Below are 22,505 nucleotides of genomic sequence, written 5' to 3'. Positions count from 1 at the left end.
TATGACAACAGTTAGAGTTACAGCCCTGAATGCATCAGATATAAAATGTCTGAACTAACAGATCCCCCCCTCCCCCCACACACTTAAGAAAACCCCTTCCATAATCTTTTGAACCTCTATGACACCCTCTGTCTTGTCCTACTTAGTGTATCACACTAAACATTTATCAGCGTGGCTGGGACATGGAGAACCCTGTCTGTGTGTTAGTCTGACGCAAATCTGTACCTTGGCCAGCCGGCTGCGAGAGCTTCTGATATCTGTGTTTATATGCAGCCATCACTGCCACGCAGACACACCTCCAGTCTGTATCAGCATCTACAGACTCAGCAGGCCAGCTGTTTAGTCGGCATGGCTTGGCAGTGATAACAATATAAAACTAACTTTGCCTGAAAATCTGCACCCCTGCATACTGCTTAATAAAATCCATACAGTAAATTGTCTTTTAGCCCAGAAATGAAAGTTTTAAATTAAATGTTTTCATTTTGTAAAAATAAATGTAAATGTTATGAAATGGAAAGACTGCAGAGTCATACTACTGCTTCTCTGAGCTCTGAAACAGAACCTAATCTCCCCCTACTGGCTATCACTAAGCACTGCATATGTATTGCTGCCTGGTTTAACTGGATTTCTGTAGAGCAACTGCGTGGATTTGTAGTGCAGAATCTCGTACCACACTGGCTCCCATACTGGTCTGACCACTCCCAAGCCATGGCATGGATGCAGAGACCGGCATCTGCGGTGGTGCAAAGGGGACAGAGCTAGCCTGGGCAATATTGGTGTGCGAAGAACGATGGTCTACGTCGTCAGAGCTGTAAAACAAAACAAAACAAAAAAAAACAGAAGCCATCATTTAACAGGGATCTTGAGAGGTGACAGGGACTGTGCAGCTGAGATTAGAAACTGTTTGAAAAGACAGGAAATTATATCTACGATCTGCTGTGAGTCTGACCTGCGGGACTCCTTATCAAAGTCATCCCCAATCCAGGTGTAGGGCTGGACAGCCACCAGAGTAGACACATCCACCTCTTGGACATCATGAGTGGAAGCCAACACTATTTCATTAGAGTTAGCCTAGGAAAGTAAGGAAGCATGGAGGACAAGGTGAGATAACACCTGGCACTAACTTCTCTGACTTCCTAGAAAGCAACTGACATGTATTTGCTAATTGAAAGAGGGTTTCTAGAAACCTTCATACTATATGACACTAACAATGCATTTACAGTGTACTTAGCACCAAAGTACTTAAGCATTTCAGGAAGCATCCAAGGAACCGACCAGTATTTTACAAACGGTAATACCCACAACTGACCTTATTGATGGCAAATGCCATAATTATATCAGACTCCTTGTGGATGATTTTAGCCTTTCCTCCTGGGTAGCCCAGATCAGCCTCCACCTGGAAAAGCCAAGAAGAAAAGCAAAACATCAAAGCTGAAGAAAGAGATGCTAAAATAGGGGTCACCGGGGTCAATGAGCAAAAATGTTCTAAGATTAAAAAGGTAAGAAGCCTGTGTTTCATAAATGTGCTTCAATTTTATTTCCTAGTAGGATGAAGACAGAAAATAACTATACTTTGTGGACACTCACTCTGGGCCATCAAGTTGCTTTTCATGTAAAGGTCGAGTAATACAGAGTCCCACCAAAAAGGAGAAAGGCTTAATCACAGGATAATGTACACATACATCATTAAATATTGACTGCTGAGCTTCAGGGCTGACACCCCCCCACAGTTAGCAAGCCTCACCACCACACCCTGACAGTAAGCATGCAAGTTAGTAGGTTTAACATATGTGCCATCTCTCTCTTAATTCTTGAGTCCAGCAGAATCAGTCCAGCTAGAAAGGAGAAAGGAGTGAGCTACACAGGGAGAAGAGTTATTGATAGGGTTTGGATGTGAGATTATGTGAGTGGATAAGTGTAAGTGTCCCAGTGAGAGGAAAAGATTAGATATTAGATCTAAGCTGTAGAGCTTCAAGTACATTTTATGCTCAAAAAATAAATAAATAAATAAAAATTAATAATTTGGCAGAGCAGTCACTATCAGGCCAAGCTGGAGAGGAGACATGCAGTGCTTCACCCAGTGTGGTGGCATCTCAAACAAACTGCAAACCAAACCCTGTGCAACTGGTGCAAGATTTCTTTTAGTGTTTAATACACTTGCTCCTTCAAGCTTGGCTTTGCAATGACTCTCCCAGACGGACAGACAGACGGACAGACAGACAGAGCCAGGGCCTGGACTGGTACAGTAAATGATACTACCTTACGGGAACTGCTAGCTCCTGCTTTGCAGTGTGGGCTTATACGGTCCGTATGGTTCTCTACAGACTACACAACACACACAGAGGCAATATAGACACGGGACACACCAACACAGCACGACACAAAACACATGCACAAACAGGAAAAAAAAAAAAATCATGAAATTAAAAGAAAAATGAACAAAGCTGACAGCATCTGGTAAACTTGGTGATAAAATGTGAGTAATTCAGTAGGTAATGTTGCAGTAGATATGGAATTATGAACAGTGGATCTGACTGTTACAACTGAATTTGAAATAATGTTACTCTATTAGTTAAAATAGTTATTAATTCTTAACTAAGCACAAAGGAATTGAGTATTTTTTTTTCTAAGCTTGGATTAGCAGTCTGTCATAAAAGTGACTGCATTACACAGAACAGATCCAGATATCACAGAAGGCAGTGAACTCTCCTATACTTGATTACATGTGCAAGGAGTCAAAGCAAAGATAATAAAAATAGTAATAGTGATAAAAATGCTCACTAAGTGCTTTTTAAAAAAAAAACAAAAAAACCCCCCCAAAAAAACAGTTGAGTGATGAATTTAGATCCATGTTGAAGATCTGGGTTTCAAAATGACCCACAGACATGTAAATTAGATATGGCAACAAGTGACCATTAAAAGACTCGACATTATCTGGACTATGTAGCATCTGGATACTGTTTTCCATTCTTATGGGTAACCTACTGTAGACATGCTGTTTACCAAGAGCTGAAGTTAAATGCATATAAAATGTTATCTTTGTAAAAATTGCTCTGACACGACACTTCTCCAGGCCAGTCACTTAATGCCTACACACGTCTCATTACAGATGTCGTGTCCTTATGTGTAGCTTATCAGGGCCTAATGTAACCACATCCACTTTGAAAACCTGGTTTCCATGACAATACTGTGTTACATTCAGAGGATGAGGAAAAAAATAATCTAAAAATAAAAAACACAATGTGAATGTTAACTAATGTGACATTCAAATAATTAAAAATCATGAAAGAAACTATAAACTTAATCCATGCAAGAAAAAAAAAATTCCTTTTAAATGTGGTCTGCTGACCTCGCTCTGCTTCCTTTTCTTTGTGAAGATGTAGCGGATCAACGTCTCCTGAAGAACTTCCTGTTTGACCAGGAAATGCCACAGACGTCGGGCTGGAAAGGACTGATGGTTCTTTGTCCTGGAAGAAAACAAAAATGTGGACACAAACGAGGTGATCACAAACAGCAAACTACCAAGGAGTCCAAAGTTTGTTATTGTTTAAACCGTGTGACCGAACACAAGATTAAGGCATCATATTCAGTCCTGTGGATCAGGCTGTTATACCTGCAGGAACACGTTCAAGAAAAAAAAACAAACAAAAAAAAAACCATTATGGATTAAAGATTCATTATTTTGCTTTTGCATCAGGATGCATTCAGTTTTAATAAACACCCAATACCAACATGCGCTGTTTAAGTTAAGGTTATTACAGTAACCTGTGATAACAGGTAAACCAATAAGCAATTATGTCATTTAATGAAAGTGAGTTAACCTTACTGTAAACTTACATGATATACAAATGTAAGTCAGTGGCAGAAATACTAGTTGGTTAACTGTATTTTATAACTGAGGCCTTCTCTATTTATTTGCTGTGAATACAAAGAGAAAAATTATATATAGACGATTTAATGCTCACTTGAAGGGTGTGTTGTCTGGCTCCAGCATAGCCTTGTGTCGCAGTATTGCAGGGCCACCTCCTGTGCTGAGGTCAGTAGGGTAAGTGTTGATGTAGTTGGGAGGCGGGCCATCAAACTTATTCATTCGCTCCAACAGAAGCTGTTCCCAGTTCTCTAAAGTCTTCAAGACAGCATTGCTAAGGGGGGACGTGACTGGCAGCTCTGTGACACAAATACAAATATTTTATATTTTATATAGTCAGAAGCAAAACGCTATCAAGCTTTTATCTGTGGATGCAATATCTTCAAATTATTGTTGAAATGCTCTGAAAATATTTCTATGCAACTTCATAAAGATTTAATCTTTTACATTTAAGGAGGTGCTTAGGATCAGTGTTTTGGTGAGCACGTACCTGTGAAGTCTAGGCCAGTAAGAGGGATGAAGTTCTTGACATTGTGATAAGCCAGTTTCACCATGACCAGGCGGATCAGAACCCAGCTACGTAACCCACAGATATGCACAAAAATTTAAATATGAACCACAGTTTGCAAATCTGTCAGGAAAAAAAAAGGGAATGCTGGCTGTACCTGTAAGAGTTGGGGTCAGAGTGCTCGGTCATCTGTGTGTCAGAAAGAAAGGCGTCATCATCATCTTCGTCATCCTCAGCGCCGCTTTCATCTGAGTCATACAGCGCATTGCTGTCTGAGAGCGGCAGGAAAGGCTGAGAGGGGGAAATGATCAGTGGAGAGAAGAAAAAAAAATTAATTTTAATAACCTCAAGGCTGAATCAAAGATTCAGGTAGCCAGTACATCCAATGTCTTACTTTGGCCACAAAATAGTCCCACATGCTCAGCTCTGGGGGAATGAACTTCTCCCTGTAGGCGGGTCTCTCAGCAGGAACAGGAGGTGGTGTGGCAGGCGTCTCCTTTACAGGGCGTCCAGGAACCAGCATCCTCATGTTGAATCTACGTCTGTATCGGTCCACGTCCTCTGCTGGGGGCTGAGGGGGAGCCACTGTAGCAGAAGAATGAAGAAATTATATATTTCAAACAGAAAATTTTGAAAAGGTAAATCAGCAGGGGCCTGCAGTGTGCTGCAGTTTCAAACAAAGTCTGAAGATGAGCTGAGACTCAGCATCACTTTATATCCAAAAGAAGGTAGAAAGAAAAAGGTCAGAGGAAAAGTACTGCATCCACATCCTACACAAAGCAAAGAATACCTGAGAAAAGAGGTTCCTGTCTGCACCTAACTTCAGAGTCATAAATGAAAACTCATTCACTTTGGAAAAGAGATATAAAAAGGCACAAAACACACACGTTCAGGATGTAAGCACAGAGCAAGAAACACTCGCTAATACACAAACCTGCACCATTATCCAGGATGACTATCTCTGGCATCGCACCAGACAAAACAAGACAAGACACAAACCAGAGTAGACAGTGCAGTTAGACACACAGATACTACACAGTCCATTACATAAGTGAATATTTCAGTGTGGGCACAAAGACACATCAAACAAATGGCAAATTTGTTCAGCAGTCATGTGCTAAGCATTTTCTCATATCCACAGCACTTGAGAGGCAAACATGATGAGATCGGCAACTACAATATGTTAAGCTTAAAATGAGTTAATTAGAATGTGACAGGTAGGCATCAACATGTACCTTCTCTGTAAAGCTGTGTGCTTGTGACATGCATGCAGGTTTGCCGCAGCCCTCAAAAGGACAATTTTAACAACAGATTCCTATCAACAGGCTGGCATTTACGACGGCCTGTCCTCTAAAGGAGGTCTTCAAAAGGCCCGTGGCCTTGCTCAGAGATACCTTAGGCTCTACAGGGATGTGGCGTCTAAATGCCAGCCCCTATCTTCCTCCCTCATAAATACAATGTGAGCACGTTATACTGTGGCCTGATGAATATGGATGAACAGTGTCAATTTCAGTCAACAGACTGACACACGAGAGCTACTCAGGGAAGGCTTCATTTTAATAAATCTAAAGAAACTGACAGACAAACAGATGAATGATGTCACAAGAGCTAACATAAGTCTATCTATCTATATAAATAAAAATAAAAAATAATATAATGCAGTATTTACCTCAAGTACAAACTACTGATATACAATAACTGCATTACTTCAAAATATAACCCCAGTTCCAAAAAAGTTGGGATGCTCTGTAAAATGTAAATAAAGACAGAATGCAGCAGTTTGCAGTTCTCATAAACTCATATTTTTCTTTTCCTCTTTAGTCTGGAGGATGCAGGGGACATATTTTCCAAAAAGAATTTCAAATTTCGATTTGTCTGACCACAGCACAGGTTTCCACTTTGCCTCAGTCCATTTTAAATGAGCTCTGGCCCAGAGACGGCAGCGATCTTTCCAGATCATGTTCAAATATCCAGACAGAGGTGTAACTTGCATTGGTGGATGGCACAGTGGTTTCTGGATGTGTTCCTGAGCGCATGCAGTGAGTTCAATGGCAGAATCATGCCTGTTTTTAATGCAGTCCTGCCTGAGGGCATCCGATATTGATTTTTGGCCTTGTTGCTTGTGCACAGAGATTTCTCCAGATTCTCTGGATCATTTGATGATGTCATCTACTGTAAATAATGAGACATTCAGAAGCTTTTACACTGAGGAACATGATTCTGAAAATGTTCCACAATTTGTAGACAGTTTTTTGTAGATTGACACCACCTCTCTAAGATGCTCTTTTTATACCCAATCATGTTACTGACCTGCTGCCAATTAACTTGATTAATTGCAAAATCTTCCTCCAGCTGTTTCTTTTAGTACAATTTCCATTTCCAGACTTTTGTTCCACTGTGTGAAATTTTAATATCTGGTGTAAATTCAAAATGACCCATTATTTTTCATGTTTAAACATCTGATATAGTTTCTGTGTTCTATTGTGAATAAAATATGAGATTTGCAAATCATTTTATTCTGTTTGTGTCTACATTTTACACAGCGTCCCAAATTTTTCAGAACTGAGGTTGTATTTTATTCTACAAACCGGACGACACACAAGTAGATCTTTCACCTGAGTGCTACAGTAAATCTCTGAAAGTGTACCTGGTTTAGTCTCAGATTCAGATATAGTCTGAGAGGGCTGCTCAGCCTCGGCCTCTGAATACTCCTTGCTAGGCCCAGCTGTTGCTTCAGTGACATAAAATGAGCACAAAGGACATTACAACATGTACATGCAATGCAGTATACACACACAAACACACGCACACACGGCTGTTGGCTTCTCATAACACAAATGTCTTCATAGCACTAGTGGACTTTGTTGTTTGTGATGCTCATTCAGGAGTAGCTGCATGAGAGAGGGGTGGGTCAGTCAAGCATCTGCAACAATGCAAACCTTTACAATTACCATGCACGTCAATCCTGCAAACCAGCACTGCAATCCACCAGCCCAGTTACTCACAGCTGGTGTTAGCTGCAGATACCACAGTGCCCACCCCCTCGCCCCTTAAAACAGGAGGAGGGGGTCGTTTAGGGCGCTGGGTTTCAGTAGGGGTGACAGTGGGGTTTGGGGCGAAGTTGCTCTGCTCAGGTCTTCCTGTCTCTTGAGACTCCTCTGGCCTGGCTGCCTCAAAATCAGCTGGCACTGGGACACAGGGCAGAGGGCACGCTCACACAAGACACTACACACAAGTAGCAGCAGCAGCATCTTAGGAGCATCATCGGGACAAGGCTAAGTAAATATCTATGTGACTATAGTGAAAGTGCAAGCGATCAGAGATAAGTCAGGCTGTTAAAATATAACAAACGGGGGAGGAAAAAGGACAAATTCAACTGCTGAATAAAAGGGATAAAAGGCAAATAATGAAAAGCAAGAAAAACACAGACATGATGAAGACAAAAAAGGTATTAGACAGTTAACTACAAAATAGTAATTTTACCTGGTGGAGCATCAGGCCTCTTTGGCTTAATGATGACTTTGGCCCCTCCTCCGAAGACTGCGGCCCACATGCGGTTATTGAGGGGATGTGCTGCCAGGCGGAAGAGTTCATTGCTGCTGTGAGTGCCCAGGCCATGGATTAGCAGTGAAAGATAAACAGCCACGACAGCTTCACACAAGAGCACACTGAGCTTTGGCTGGTCTTCATCCCTTGCAGACGTCAACAGAGAAATCAGGGACGACACACCTGCGGGGAGGGGAAATGCATCCAAAATGATAAATGTGCAGCAGATTAACCCCCAAATTTACAAGAATAACTTCCACAGGCGAACAAAAACACCATCTCAGCACCATCGAGAACCCAATTATGAAACATTTTTATGATGGCGTGATCAGTCTCTTTCTTTCCACTTCCTTCCCAGAGGCCACAGAGCTCCTATTATAGAACACCATCTGCCTCTCTGCATAAACACAGACTGCCTGCTTTGCTCTACTCGTTCTCTCCTCCTGCTATTCGGATTTTCTCAAAATAATGCCCCTGATGTTCGCACGTGCAGTGAGCCATTTTCCCCATCCTATGCATCTGTGAGGATCCTCAAATATGATCGTAGTTAACTTAAATTTCCTCTTGTAAAAACTATGAATTACAGCTAATGTGTTAATTAAGAGTCTGATCATCAACTGTATCATCTTATCCTATTTTCTGTCTTCATTCAGACTCAAACCGACCCCCCGAAACACCACTAGCTAGTAAACACAGAGGTCTTGCTACCTGGCCACTGTGCAGGAGCAGAGTTGGGTGTAATATGTTCTTCAATGCTTTCTGTACGGAGTCGTTTCCTCTCACTGAGCAGAAGGCCCTGGTAAACCATCCCTGTGAACTGGTTGGCCTCTGTTTGACTGCTGCAAAGCAACAAAAAGATAAAAATGATAAGTCACAACAGTCCAAAGCATGCATGTTCAACAGTCTAGTAAATATAGCCTATATTTCTTTCCTAGTGTGAAATCAATGATAAAAAAAATAAAATCAATCTCTGATCAGAGCTGGACTCAGCATGAGCTTACACAAGCTCAGCAAAATTACTCAACTACTAACAGCAATGACAGCGTACTTTAAGCGCACAGCTGTTGTGAAGACATTTTTGTTTTCTGGATGTCTTGCAGAGACTGCAGCACTGCACGTACTTACCTGTAGCTGTGGCTATCACACAGTGCTTGATAGATGCAAGCAGACAGAGAAGCTGCTAGTGTGTGCAGAGCATTCACCTAAAAATACATGAATACCACATTTCATTATTCAGCACCAAACTGAACAAACAGACAGTAAGTCGGCCTGCTTAAAGTTTGATTTTTAAAGTACTGACCCGATCGTCCATGATGTCCGGATGTGGTGGGGCCTCCATGAGTGTGATCGTGTGGAGGATGTCGTGTATGTGGTTGCCGAGATGGAGAACAGGGTTGGCTATGACTGTCTTGGTGGGGGCGATGTAAGCTGATAGCAGAGGCAGTGTAGTAGGCAGAGGCAGAGGGGACTGCAGCTGCTTCACTGTGGTCTCCTACGAAGGATGGCAAAAAGTGATTTTTATCTTCTCTGTAAATTGCTTTGCATTAATCAAGGACGATTCAACAACATATGTATAAATGTATGTGTGTACCTGCTGGCTCTCCTGCAGGAGGAACAGAAGCTCCATACGAACAGAGGTGACTCCCCCTCCCTTGGCTCCATGAAGGCTGCAGTAGGACAGAAACACTCTGAGCAGGGCCTGGTTCTTCCTCAGCCATGCCTTGCGCCTCTCAGAGTGCTGCTGTTTGGCCTGAAGCCGCCGGCGCTCCATCTGATGACGCTCATAGGCTCCGGCATCTGTACGCTCCAATGCGTCATCTGATATGTCCACTGATGTTGAACGCTCTCCCCAGCGCTCCACCTCTGACTCTTCCTCCTTTCCTTCCACCTGTGCGCAAACATTTATGGTGATTAATCACAATGAACCAGGAAGGGAAAACATTTTTAAAAACATGTAACCGTTTTCAAAATTGTCTAGAACTACATCAAATAAGAGGAAAGGCCACCTTGTAGTTGCAGATTTTATGCATGGCTGCTATCTCCTTTTCCAGCCAGTTGTAGAGCTGAAAGCGGAGCTTCCCTCCATCCACCTCAAAGCCTGTCGCCAGCGTACGCAACTCTGTCATGAGGATCTTCAGACAGGCGCGGAACTTCAGCTGCTCTGCTATCACGTCCACCTCCGACTCACCCTGAAATACATGCGAGTGACTTAAAGGAAAAAGACCACACTTTGCAGCCTCCATGAATTATATATTTAGGGCCAACCTAACTCACAAATCAAGCCCAAATGCACTCTCGCGTCAGGTTTCCAGAGTCCACCTTTTAGAGAAGACCTCACCAAAAGAAACCCGTTTTTACCTTCTCATTCAATAAAAATTCTACTGAATGAGAGTCAAGCCCTCACTACTGTTTTTATTTATGGTAAGATTTAAAATAAATAGAAAATGTGATATTTTTATTTATTTATTTAATATATTTACTCTGCTCCTGACTGAGTGTTCAGGCAGTTTTCTTTGACATGTTGAATCCAAACAACATTTATTTAAATGTAGCATTTTGGTTGTGTATCTGTGCGCTCTTATATCCCAGATAAGAGCACAGAAACTACAGACAAAGATGTTTTTTAGATGTTACTGCTACCTGTGAGTCCTCTCTTTGCAGTTTGGAGCCGCCTTTTTCTGAGCCTTCCTCTGCTTTGGTCTCAAGCTCTGGTTTCTTCATGGTTAGACCATCATCATCATCATCATCCTCATCCTCCTCCTCCTCCTCATCCTTGTCATCGCCCCAGTCCAGCTTCAGCTCATCTTCCTCCACCTTCTTCATAGGCTGGCTCCAGTCCAACCCACCAGCACCATCATTTCCTCCCCAGGCCTGTGTAGGTACTGCTGGGGAGCCCCAGTCTAAACCTCCATGTGTGCCATTTTCCAAGGGTTGGCTTGTGTTTAAATTGGCTTTGGATGAAGCTTTGCTGAGAGGCGAGGAGACAGACTTCTTGCAGACTTTGGGGATCTTGGAGAGCACTTCCAGAGCTAAAACTGGGCAGCCCACCTACAAGATTCAGAGATTATAAAATATGTATATGAACTTTTGTTACATAATGCAGGCTTTTGTAGTTACCAGAATCATACACAGGGATGGAAATGATAAAATAAATTACAATTATTTTTGTTAAAGTCCATTTTTTGTCTGCAGTGATTTATGTCTTAAAACTATGATGTTAATTTTATTTAAGTTTATTTTAAGAAAGTGTGTATAAGTGAACTAAAGCACAATTGCCTATACCAAGACAGCAGGTTAGTTGCTCATTTAATGCAAGACAAGGATAAAATAAGACAGAAGTGGAAGGAAACTGAGGCAACCAAGACCTAAATCTGAATCCTACTCAGTTTGGGTTGAAGCTGAAGTTGAGAGGGAAGAAAATCCTCGGCTACATTTTAGGTTCCAAGTCAACTTCCAACTTAAAGTAAAGCAACAGCTTCATTATGCATTGCTCTGTTTAGCCAAAAATGTGGAGAAGGCTGCTTACATTTTTTTTTTTTCCCCATCCAGTCTGTGAAAGCAAGTGCAGATACACTAACTAAATGACGTCGCTGACCCTGGTGGGTCAAACAAAATGTTAGCTCCCTCGTTCTGCTTATTTAAGGTTCTTTCATATCAGCATCAATTATGTTCTAGCTTGGTTAATGCTACATTTATCTGATCTCAGGCCTGACAGCCTCTGTTAGGCCTGATAGCCTCTGAGTATAGCTTTTATTCCAGTCGAATCTTTCCTTTTATAACACTAGCTCATTACATTTCTTTTTAGAGGAATGGAAAGAGAGCAAATTTAGCAGGCCTTTATGGAGCAACAACAACTTGACTGGTTGTTGTACCCCTGCTAAACTGCAAGACAAAAATGTGCATTTTGGCTATTCTGAGGAAGGAAACTGGATATTAATAACTGATTATGAGTTATTTGCACGGGCAACAAAGTGCACTTAATTTTATAGGCTAAAATGTTCTTTAATTTGTTATAAGGCAATATTATCCCTAACTTTTTCTTTACTCTTGTTCTTACGGTTATAAAAATATAACACAATAGCAATTACTCGTTGTACATTTTAACTGACTCACTTTACTCCAGGGCTGAAAGAGTGCTGGAGAACAAAGCTAATGTAATAGAGGTACCCAGAGAGAAAAAAAAAAAATTCCCAACTCTCTTAAAAGACCTGGACTGGAGCAAATAGCTTTAATCAGTATGCACTCACCTTGAAGTGTGCATTGGCAGTAGTGAAAAACAGTTTGCGCTCTATAAGGTTGATCTCGTCTGCGCTGCTCTTTTCAGCAGTGAGGCCTACAGTTGTTGCTGTGCCCGCTGGATTTGCAAAGTGGCGACGAATGATCAAAGGGTGCGTCCTTAAGTAGTTATAGAAGCTAAACACCACAGGGTTGCAAGCCTTTACCATCACGTCTGATGCACAAAAATGGGGACAACAAAGGAGAACAAAATTTAAGCTGAGAACGCCGCATGATGAAAGCAGAGCAAACTGGTTTCAGTGGGTCTTTCTGTGCAATAATGACTAAAATGTCTTCAACCAACTGACCAGGGTTCTCATCATCCTCTTTTGGGATTCGCTCCAATAGTGTGTCCAAGGCTCGTGTGTAGTTCTTCATGATCCAGTAGGCTATGCTGCGGAGGAATGGATCGGGGTGCAACCTGGAACCGTGGTAACCACTCCCGTCCCTGTTGCAGCCCAAGACCTTCTCATAAAGGAGGCCTTGGCAGGTGGATGAATTCTCAAAATCAGCCTCATACAGCCTCGCTACTATCATAGCTAACTGGAGATCCTCCATCTTCTCCATCAACACCTACACACCATGAAACAGTGGGATGGGTTAACAGTGAAAGTTAATCCAAAAAAAAAAAAAAAAGTGTGTATAAGCAGCCATAAAGTGCAAAAAGTTAATGACTTCTAAAAAGATACAAAAAGAAGTTCACCCTTGTTTCCTTTTTTGCCTATCTGAATATTTTGACTGTGTGGTGAGGAAAATCTAGGCCAACAAAGACTATGTATTATTGCTCTACATCTTATCAGTGTAATTTAGGCTTCTCACTAGTGATTTAAAGGCTGAAGAATATCCCACATTCTCAGCAACAGATTTCTACACTATTACTGTCAGAGAGGACAGACAAAGGGAGAGAGACAGACACCTTTATGCCTGTATATTGCCACTCTAAGTTAAACAGAAATGTATTTTTGGAGTAAACACAGCAGCAATAACTTGTGTGTGCTCTATTAAAAGTGCAAGTTGTTCAAACCTCTATGGCGTCTTTGAGGGAACCAGCCAATAGGAAGAAGGCAGCCGACTGTTCAAAGCGCTGCTTTCCCAGTAGGGAGAAAGCATTTTTGAGAGCTGCCTTTCGCCAGCGGTCTTCACTGAAGTTGTTTTTGAAGAACTGAGTCATCTTCTCATCATGCTGAGACCTGAGAGAACAAAGCCACAGAGCTTGGTATCCCATTCTGCTTTAGTAAGAAAATTCACTGAAGCCTCGAAACACTATTCAAAACAGTCATGTGTTCAAAGAATATGTCCAACCTGAAGAGTCCCCACAGCACAGCCTTTTTCTTCATGGCCAAGTAGAACAGAGCAGCATCTAAAGGATCATTGTGCCTCTGGAACGCAGCTTTTCCTAACTGATTATAAAAGAAGTAACAACGTTTCGAAATGTTAGCAGATGCTGACTGCATCTGAGCACAACAAAATATTCTGAATATCAAAGCATATTAACTGCAAATCATACTTGAAACATATTCCAGTACAAATGTCCTTATTTAGTTACTATTAAAGCTTTATCAATATTTACCAGTTGCTTTGATTCATAAAGCTCTTTTACAATATTGAGCAGCTAAATCTTAGCTGCTCAATATTTATTCGAAATGGAAGTGTCCCATAGGAAATGAATTACAGTACTGAATGATGTGTTCTAATACTAGAAACAACCAACTAATGAACAAGACACAAGTAATGACAGTTTATCCAGATACTGCATTCATCAGATGATCACGTTTTAAATGACATTTTGATTAGATGTATGGTATACGTGTATTCTTCTAAATTTGTCCTGGTACCTTCTCCACCATTTTCCTCAGAGTGTTGATGTTTCTTATCCACCAGCCCACACCAACGGCTCTGAGCTCAGACCACTGTGGGTCGCCTCTCTGCATAGCTGGGATCATGTTCAGCATCTCTTCCTCTGCCTCTGAGTGGAACGCCCATGCAAAGTGGCATGTTGAAAGGCCTGCCATAGAAACAGATAGTTGGATAGGGATAATGAAAAGGGCAAGCTGCCCAAAATTCAGTCCAAAAATTAAATGAACTCATACCCCATTACTGTCATACAAAACTGTTTGGTATATTCATGTCACGGCAGCAGCACAATGAACAGTGTACTTTACCCTGGTGGAGCAGCTGCATGCGGTAGAGCGGGGGCAGAGAGGTGAGCAGGCAGGTATGAAGACGCATGGCGAGCAGGTACCTCAGTCCACACTCATCAAGAGCCTCGCCACCTACACAAATACCAGGGATTGGTCAGTGTTTTGTACCCCTCCCTTCCGCATAGACCACTCAACATGAGGGCAAAGCCCTTTAAACTCAAGTATCACTTGAGTTCATGTGATCCTGTCAGACAATATGCCTCCAGTCCTTGAACCTTCTTACCCTCTTCTGTGCTTACTTAACACAGGAACAACCTGCTAATGTCTTCCTAACAAAAGACTAAATAAAAAGAATGAAAAACTGGAGTAAAAAGACAAAGATACTGAAAAAAAGAGAAAGGAACACTATATCCGCTGTTTATGTTAAAGATTTGATAGCTAGCAATTGACTAACTCAGCCTATATGTTAACATTTATTGAAATTTAATACAATATTTGGCGTGTTTGAGGGGTTTAAACTAAATAGCGAGAGTTAGAACCATTTTGCTTGTTGAAAATAGGTATAAGAGCACTGTGAGGAACCTTAAGGTACAGAAGGTGGTTAAACTTATTCGACTGCTGGAGCATAATATTAGTAAAGATGCTGTTATGACTCCTGTTTAAGGAATACAGCGTTTGCCTGTACGTCAGATGTCTTATATTTTATATAGTCTACTGTACGTATCCAAGAGTATGATTGTAACACAAACATATTCACTGACCTGAGTATTGCTGTTCAGTGGAGCTTGCGACCTCAGCACTGGTGGTTGCAACAGTATCTGCCAAGGCCACCAAGAACATCTGCTCTAGCCGTGTGAGTCCTGGAAGGCTGGAGTGCATGAGGTGACTGGACAGCACCTGGACACAAATAAGAAAGTGAAGGAGAGCACTGAAAAACTCCACAACAAATATTACTCCACCATAACTAGAGAAGTCCACTATTCCTTTTCAGAAAAGAATAAAAAGAATTACCAAAATATTTTTACTATTTAATTTTCTAACCACTTTATTTCAATAAATCTAAGAATAACTGTGATAAATGTTCCACATGAGCAGTGCAATTGTACTTTTTACAAAACACAAAATACCTGAGCGTGTTCTGGTCCAAAATAGGTCGGACCATATTGAGAGAGGTTGATAACTCTGGATTTCTTCTCTGGTTTATCTGTGGCAAAGTTTACAAAGTCATCCGTGGTAACTGCTGGCAGCTGTTAATGCAGGAAGAAAAGAGTTTAAAGTACTTACATGCAAGTAAACCTTTAACAACAAAATCTGTTCAAATGTCTTGACTCTGCCTACCTGGAAGAGGTCAGCATACTGGTCCTCTGTGGACTTCTGGGCTGCCTCACCATCAGTCCCCTTAGTTCCCTTAGCAGTCTCCTCTGGTCCCTTGTATGAGGTGTCATGGTCAGCCAGCATGAGGGAGTACAGAGGCAAGGGAGGGATGGAGTTGATCTCTGTGTAGTCCCTGCCTCCGTCACGGCCCGACACTATGGTGTCTTTTGCCGTGCTGCCAGTCACACTGATTGTCCGAGACAGGTGTCTCCTGGCTCCACCCTCACCTGCCTCCACATCCCTCACCACAGCGACTTCCCCAGCAATACATTTTACCAGGTGGGCGAGGATGGCCTGATACACAAAAAAGGCCAAGGGTTTATACAACTCAGATAACCAAAATGGATAAAATTCCTGGTTATGTATTACATGGTGTCTGAATAAAAGCTAACTGCAGATTTAATCTGCATGTTTTTCAGTACCTAACGAAGCACTCACCTTAGCACGCCGAACTCTGCCCAGGTCCATGAGTTCCAGCAGCTGGGTGGGATGGTACTGGGGCAGAGTTGGGGACAGAGAGTGAGCTGCCTCGAAGAGTCCCCCTTCTTGAAGTCCTGCTGGGGCACGAAGGGCCTCATCCACTGCGGTATTCCCTTCAAACACACTCTTTGACCTGGCTCTCCCTTCAAAGACTGAAGAGGGCGCTGTGGTTTGACCTCCAGCTATGTCTGCTGATGACAGGTTGCCCTCTTCTCCCTCACCGGGCTTCTTGTCCTGATGCCACTGGGCATAAACATGCATTTCACAGTCCATACCCACCACCAGGATGCCATCCCTCACCCAGGACAGGGAGACCGGCAGTGATGGTGTGCCGTCCACAGATGAAAGGAGGTCAATGGTCCGAAGCAAGATCCAGCGTGAGCGGATCCCCTGTTTGATACTTCCCCCCAGAGGAAGGGTGATAACAGCCACTCCCTCCTTGCTGCTAGTCTGCTCATTGACCACACCAGAGATACGGCCATACATAAGAATGTTAGAGCCCACTCCCACAGTCAGGATGTGCGATCCATCTTCCTTTGACAGCCAGTCCAGGTGCACGTAGTGCTTAATGTTGGGTGAGCTATGGTCTCTGCTCATGTACAAGTCAGTCCTGAGATGAAGAAAATAAATAATTTATGAGACATACAAGCAAAGATTTTGTGTCTGACATAATATGATAAAAGTAATTTCTCCTGACCTGCTGTAGACGAAGAGGTTTGAGTCCACACTGACTCTTGGATCCAGGGTGGATGAGGGTCTGGCAAAGTCATCCAGGTTAACAGTTTGCTCTAAAACCCACTCTGAGCCACCAGTAGACTCACACTCATAGATGGACACATACATAGAGAAGTCTTCTCTGGAACTTAGGCACTGAGGACAAAAGAAACCCATTTGATTTAAAATGACTGCTGTGACAAATCTGAAGACACTGTAGACTGTAAGAAAGCATCAACCAGATTAAAAAAAAAAAAGTGTAAGCTCATAAGAACACTTTTTTGCCTGCATGTAAAAAGTATACTTTACTGATCCTAAAGTATACTAAATACCCAGACTTGCTGTGTAAGCCAGAATGCTGATGATAAACCTGAACTCATTTTCAGTTCAGTGACATCTAGCTAGATGTGATCCCTTTTCACTAATGCTACTGACCATTTCTAAATGCACTCCAAATGCATGACTTGACAGGTGTAAATATATAACTAATCTAGTTCCTCCCTCACCATTCTCTGCTTTACATAAATGTGCAATAATACACAGACAGGAGAGATTAGTATCCACTACTGGAAAGTCCAGGGTCCAGGCAATACAGCCAAATAATGCATATTTACCCAATTTACATTTTTATTGCAATCTTCCAACTCAAGGTAAATGCCACAATTTCTGTGTTGCTAGTTTTTTTTTGGTGTAATACATTTGCAATACAAATTCAAAGCCAAATTCTAATTTCCTACCTGTCCGTGTCGTGGCTGTTTAAAAGCCACAGCCAGCCTGCCGATGTAGGAGCAGGACACAGCTACGGGCCGGCCTGACACACACACAGCACTGTTGTTGTCCTCCTCCTCGTTCATCAAGGCCCAGGGCTCCCAGCGGTACACCCGGCTGTCCTCGCCATCCACACCATTCCCATTATCACCCTCCACAGCACAGCGCCAGAACCGCACACGGGAATCAGAGCAGGTAGTAACAATCAGGTATGGAGCCAGGCACACGGGGTAGATGGAGGAGGAACTCAGATGGCCTGGCAGAAAGTGGAGAAGATTTTTATTTGAAATATTCCTTTCAATTAAACCTATCTGGCAACCTGTAACACATGCAAAACTGAACTATAAAGATGCACAGCTTATTGAATATTACATATATGTGCTAAAACTTTAACACTTTCATTTCAAAGCTATGCAATGTTTTTGTGCTCTTACTGTATTCATTAGGAAATGCTGTGTCTAGAGACATTGCTGTATAAGTGTAGCTCATGCAAAGTAATTAGAGGTGAAAAGCTGCATTTACTTATTTGTAAAGATTTTTGGAATGTCACTTAGGTAGCCTTTGGGGGGGAAACTTTGTTTTTTAAAATATATTTCTCTTAATTTGGGAACAATAACATGGTTAGAGTTATATGTATATATTTCAACCTGCAGAGGGGGTCGCCCTGGTAACCTCCACCCCGTGAGGAAGGTCGAGGCGTTTGCTGTACACCAGCTTTGAGCTGAGGATGAGTTTGCTGGCAGATTGCAAGTTGGCCGTTGAAGCCGACCGTGGCAGGGGTCTGACAGGAGACGTCTCTGGAGATGAGTCAGCATTCACAACTTGATTGGGAACCATTAGCTGGCTCTGGAAGCTGTAATCTGGGCTTGGCTCATCTGGACACAGAGGGGAAAATTTGATGCAAATGAAAAGGTAGACTTCACATTATTAAAATAACTAGCAACTTCCAGTATCACCTACAGTTGATTTGCTTCATGTACCAGTAAACTTACCCACACAGGCCTGCACAGATTTAAGGTGTAGGTGCCACATCTGCAGGACAGAGTTCCTGTTGAGGTCCTTTTCTATCACCACCAGGAAGAACTTCTCCGAGAAGGGAGGAGGCTGGTAATCTGGGCAGAGCAGGACACATTATTATCTTCATCTAATGACAATTAGGTTCTAAAATAGGAGTAAACAGACCAACACAGAGTTTAACAGTGTACTATACCTCCCCCATGAGGAAAGGCCGGTGTGTTTGCTTCTGGTTCTTTCTGGGGCTTGTAACCTAGAATGAAGTCCTCTTGGAAGACGTGCAGCAGCTGAGTGTTGGCTCCACACTGGAGGCACATGGATATAGCATCACACACTTTACTATATCTATTGATCAAAAGGTTTCAGTATTTCATTCCAGGAATTTCTGTCTGTCATTGATCTGAAGTGGGTGAGAAAAAGCACAGTTCAGCTGCTAACCTGGTTCGTAATAGCGTCCAACTCTATGATACATCCGGGTCTGGCAGTGGACTGCTGGCTGACGATGTTGAACACTTCGCCCACCAGTTTCTAAACAGAGATGTACATGAAGGTAAACTCCTTTGTATTTGAGAGTGTTATAAAGTCCGGAGGAAAAACCATTTAGTTTAAAACACCAGGCCTCTTATTTTGTGCCACTAGAACAGCAGCAGCAAATGAAGGCAGCATCAAAAATGAATATTAAAAACCTTTTGGTTGTTCAAAAGCTGCCCTTTGGCAAAAGTTATCTGTGTGTTTTAGATCTGCAGTGTTTTATAGTTGGTTTACACCTCTAAGCCACATAAAGCGAGCCCTAAGCCTGCTTTTAACTCAATTCTCAGTCCCTCATGATAAAGTTTAAAGCTTCACAGTGTGAGACATGAAAACCCAGATACATAACATTCACTGAACATAAAACGCTAAAAGGAAACTACATCATCCCAGTAAGCAATAACATTGGTTTCATGTGCAATAATAAAAGAGTATCAACTCACAGATGTTTCAGGATCTGACAGCTCATCCAACAGTTTCCTGGCATCCACAACAGCTTGATAGAGACGCAGGTTTTTACCATCTGATGCCACGAAGCAGGCACTGGCACTGTTACAGTAAGTTCCTGATAGACACAACACAAAGTTTGCAGGCAATCCTGATTTGGTCTGCGGTATAAATATATATAAAAAAAACATAATACTGTGCAATGCAAATAGTCCTGATGGACACTCATACAGTAAATGGAGCCATCCAACAAGACATCCTCAGAATAATCCAGACAAAGTAGATCAACACTGGGTTTGAATTAGAAAAGGTAAATTATTGTTTTCAAGACTTTCAGACTCAGTGTTTATGTCCTGGTAATCAATAATAAGACTGAAGAAAAATGTATTTTTATTGCAAAGCTGACATATATACCCATTATACTTATTTGTTTTTTTTCTGTAAGCACGAAGTACCGCAGCAATTTCCTAATGCTGTGAACCTGTTCACCCATATGGCAATAAAACCTTCTGATTCTGATTCTGATTCTGATTCTGAGAAATTGTGAACTTAGTATCATACAGCTATCTGAACAAAAACAGGTCAGCAACAGTGACATTTTCCCTTTTAATTAAAATTCTTGTTATTTAGTTACTCATAACCTTCACCTCAGAATTCCCGTTAATATAAAGATGTATGGCATGCTTACCAAGTACAGTGCTGGGTACTAGCGTCGGTAGCCAAGCAACATTGCTGAAGGCAGATGTGTGCAGAGAGTTGATGCGGGCCAATTCTGAGACGCCTCCAGTGCAGGACAGCGGTCCAATGTGGTCCACTCGCCACAAAATCAGCTCACTGTAGATGGCGTTGGGGTCATGAAAGGTCCTTGTAGCTGCATTACGAAGCTGCTTCCTGGTAATGTCAAGTACAAAAAGTTAAAGTAAACAAGTTAACTGGCGAGACTGTAGTTGTGCATCTGTGCTAGTGTTAAAGTAATTGCTACTGGCTTTTACAGAGTTGTTGTTCAAATTATGTCAGAGGACATTTGCATATAGTTGAGCTTTTCCCAATGATGGATCCAATTTACTATTAATAGTTTATCACCAACAAGCCATATATGTAAACAGCCCATTATTCACTGCCTCAGTTCTCTACCTGCACTCTGCGCTGTACCTGGGAAGACGCTTTGGTAAGGAAAAGGTAGGAGGCTGCTCTCCTTCCAGGCTTCCAGGGGCTGAGGGAGGGGTGAGCAGGGCATTGTGGTGAGAAGAAGTCAGCAGCAGTGGCAGCACTGTGTGACAAGCTTGGTCATTCAGATGAAAACGATGGCCGCAGTACCGGAACTTATGAGATACTGTCAGTACATTGGAGAAGGCAGAGCGCTCTGCAAATGTCACAGCCCACTGCAGACAGAGGAAATCACAACATTTTGATTTTTGTGAGGGAAACGGAATCTGCACAAACATACAATTCAAGTCATTGTTTTTAGTTAGGACATGAAATTAATGGAGTGAACTGTGGCTGTTAGAGAATGACATCGTCTGTGGGTACATCTTGGTCTAAAGTGGACATTTATGAAAACATGCGAGCAATGCCCTCGGGAAGAAAAACAAGGTTAACCTCAATCCTGTACCTGATTAAGAGATCCATCAACATGCTTGGAGACCATCATTACAGCTGGACTAATGCCAGGGTGAGGGTTGGGAGAGGAGGTCACGGCAGGTGAACCCAGACCAGCTGAGGGTGAAGCAGAGTGGGACACATCCTGGACCATTCTCCCTTGCTCGCCCAGCCCAGCATTTACACCCTCAGTCAAAGTGTAGGCGTACATGAGGATGTTTTTACTCAGTGAGTTGGCATCCCCTGTAGGAAACGCTACTGGAATACGGGAGGAGAAAGACACCTGGTGAAAGAATTAGAGGAGAAAAAAAAAAAAAATTAGATTAGTGTTTTAATATTGAAGTCATAAAGACGAGTCTTTTCATATTCTACTGTATTATTGCAGTCAGTGCAAAAAAGGAACTGGTATTTTTGAACAAATTTAAACATCTGTGCAGCTAAAGTCCAACAATTCCACTCCTTTTAATATTAACATCCTGCTGTTGGTCCCCCTCAGAGGACGAGTGTTGGAGCGCTGCTCTTTCTAGGACAGCTGGACGCTACAGTGAAAGCTTCTCGCTGCATATCAAAGTGGAAATTATGTGAAAAATGATCTGGCCGCAAACCATTGGTCTTTGGCTAAAATGACGAGCACTGCCTCCAGCAGATTATATCAGCTGTTGCTAATTAACATTAATTCTGTGGACAAACTTGATAAATCACAGAGTAGCACCACAATTCTTCTTTGGAGAAAATTTAAAAAAAAAATGTTAAATAAGACTGGGGCAATGCTGAGTCACCTTATGTCTGTGTATATGCAGACAAGCATCACACAAACACACCTTATGTCGCCTTGAGGCAACTGTTTGTTGTGATTTGGCGCTATATAAATAAAGTTGAACTGAATGTCTGCTGCTGTGTGAGCACACCTGAACCTGTCTGAAGATTCCCTGGTTGAATTCGTCCAAATATTTCACATGCCAAACCAGGAAAGATCCATCCAGTGGATGGATGGTGAACAGCATGTCTGGACTCTTGTTCCACTCTGTGGTCAGAGTTTCCATCTTCCTCTCTAGCAGCATGGACGGCAGAGGCATGCTAGAGCTGGATCCTGGGGAGGACGCCTTGGTGCTTCCCTGCTCCCCTGACTCAACCTCTTCTCCATGATCTGAGGACGCCTTGTCAGACATCTCATCCAGGTCTAGAAAACCAAAAAACATTTTAATCTTATGTGTGTCCTATAACACGGTAGCTTCAAAGCAGC

At 42.2% G+C, this 22,505-nt stretch overlaps 1 protein-coding gene across 2 annotated transcripts in view; it reads right to left on the bottom strand.

Annotated features, from left to right (window-relative positions):
* The window catches only part of dmxl2 (Dmx-like 2), a 40,970-nt gene that overhangs the window by 5,819 nt on the left and 12,646 nt on the right, over positions 1 to 22,505 (bottom strand). The window contains exons 11-47 of one of the 2 annotated variants that reach the window (XM_030758819.1): positions 22,171 to 22,442; positions 21,276 to 21,545; positions 20,816 to 21,045; positions 20,352 to 20,554; positions 19,660 to 19,781; positions 19,127 to 19,216; positions 18,885 to 18,993; positions 18,667 to 18,786; positions 18,322 to 18,549; positions 17,644 to 17,930; positions 16,890 to 17,062; positions 16,151 to 16,802; positions 15,677 to 16,006; positions 15,466 to 15,585; positions 15,100 to 15,235; positions 14,360 to 14,470; positions 14,033 to 14,202; positions 13,500 to 13,597; positions 13,222 to 13,387; positions 12,506 to 12,770; positions 12,170 to 12,372; positions 10,563 to 10,970; positions 9,929 to 10,111; positions 9,514 to 9,810; positions 9,223 to 9,414; positions 9,048 to 9,124; positions 8,631 to 8,761; positions 7,860 to 8,105; positions 4,771 to 4,961; positions 4,534 to 4,667; positions 4,359 to 4,444; positions 3,966 to 4,167; positions 3,350 to 3,467; positions 2,260 to 2,325; positions 1,310 to 1,396; positions 950 to 1,071; positions 671 to 809 (exon numbers count right to left, since the gene is read on the bottom strand). In XM_030758819.1, the coding sequence (XP_030614679.1) occupies positions 671 to 809; positions 950 to 1,071; positions 1,310 to 1,396; positions 2,260 to 2,325; positions 3,350 to 3,467; positions 3,966 to 4,167; positions 4,359 to 4,444; positions 4,534 to 4,667; positions 4,771 to 4,961; positions 7,860 to 8,105; positions 8,631 to 8,761; positions 9,048 to 9,124; positions 9,223 to 9,414; positions 9,514 to 9,810; positions 9,929 to 10,111; positions 10,563 to 10,970; positions 12,170 to 12,372; positions 12,506 to 12,770; positions 13,222 to 13,387; positions 13,500 to 13,597; positions 14,033 to 14,202; positions 14,360 to 14,470; positions 15,100 to 15,235; positions 15,466 to 15,585; positions 15,677 to 16,006; positions 16,151 to 16,802; positions 16,890 to 17,062; positions 17,644 to 17,930; positions 18,322 to 18,549; positions 18,667 to 18,786; positions 18,885 to 18,993; positions 19,127 to 19,216; positions 19,660 to 19,781; positions 20,352 to 20,554; positions 20,816 to 21,045; positions 21,276 to 21,545; positions 22,171 to 22,442 (7,034 nt within the window). The remainder of the gene's footprint in view (positions 1 to 670; positions 810 to 949; positions 1,072 to 1,309; positions 1,397 to 2,259; positions 2,326 to 3,349; positions 3,468 to 3,965; positions 4,168 to 4,358; positions 4,445 to 4,533; positions 4,668 to 4,770; positions 4,962 to 7,859; positions 8,106 to 8,630; positions 8,762 to 9,047; positions 9,125 to 9,222; positions 9,415 to 9,513; positions 9,811 to 9,928; positions 10,112 to 10,562; positions 10,971 to 12,169; positions 12,373 to 12,505; positions 12,771 to 13,221; positions 13,388 to 13,499; positions 13,598 to 14,032; positions 14,203 to 14,359; positions 14,471 to 15,099; positions 15,236 to 15,465; positions 15,586 to 15,676; positions 16,007 to 16,150; positions 16,803 to 16,889; positions 17,063 to 17,643; positions 17,931 to 18,321; positions 18,550 to 18,666; positions 18,787 to 18,884; positions 18,994 to 19,126; positions 19,217 to 19,659; positions 19,782 to 20,351; positions 20,555 to 20,815; positions 21,046 to 21,275; positions 21,546 to 22,170; positions 22,443 to 22,505) is intronic. The other variant, XM_030758827.1, reaches the window with a different exon arrangement.

This window comes from Archocentrus centrarchus, chromosome 3, assembly GCF_007364275.1.
Source record: "Archocentrus centrarchus isolate MPI-CPG fArcCen1 chromosome 3, fArcCen1, whole genome shotgun sequence".
Taxonomy (NCBI): Eukaryota; Metazoa; Chordata; class Actinopteri; order Cichliformes; family Cichlidae; genus Archocentrus; species Archocentrus centrarchus.
The sequence above is the reverse complement of the archived record's forward strand: the minus strand, read 5'-3'. Positions and strand labels throughout refer to the sequence as shown.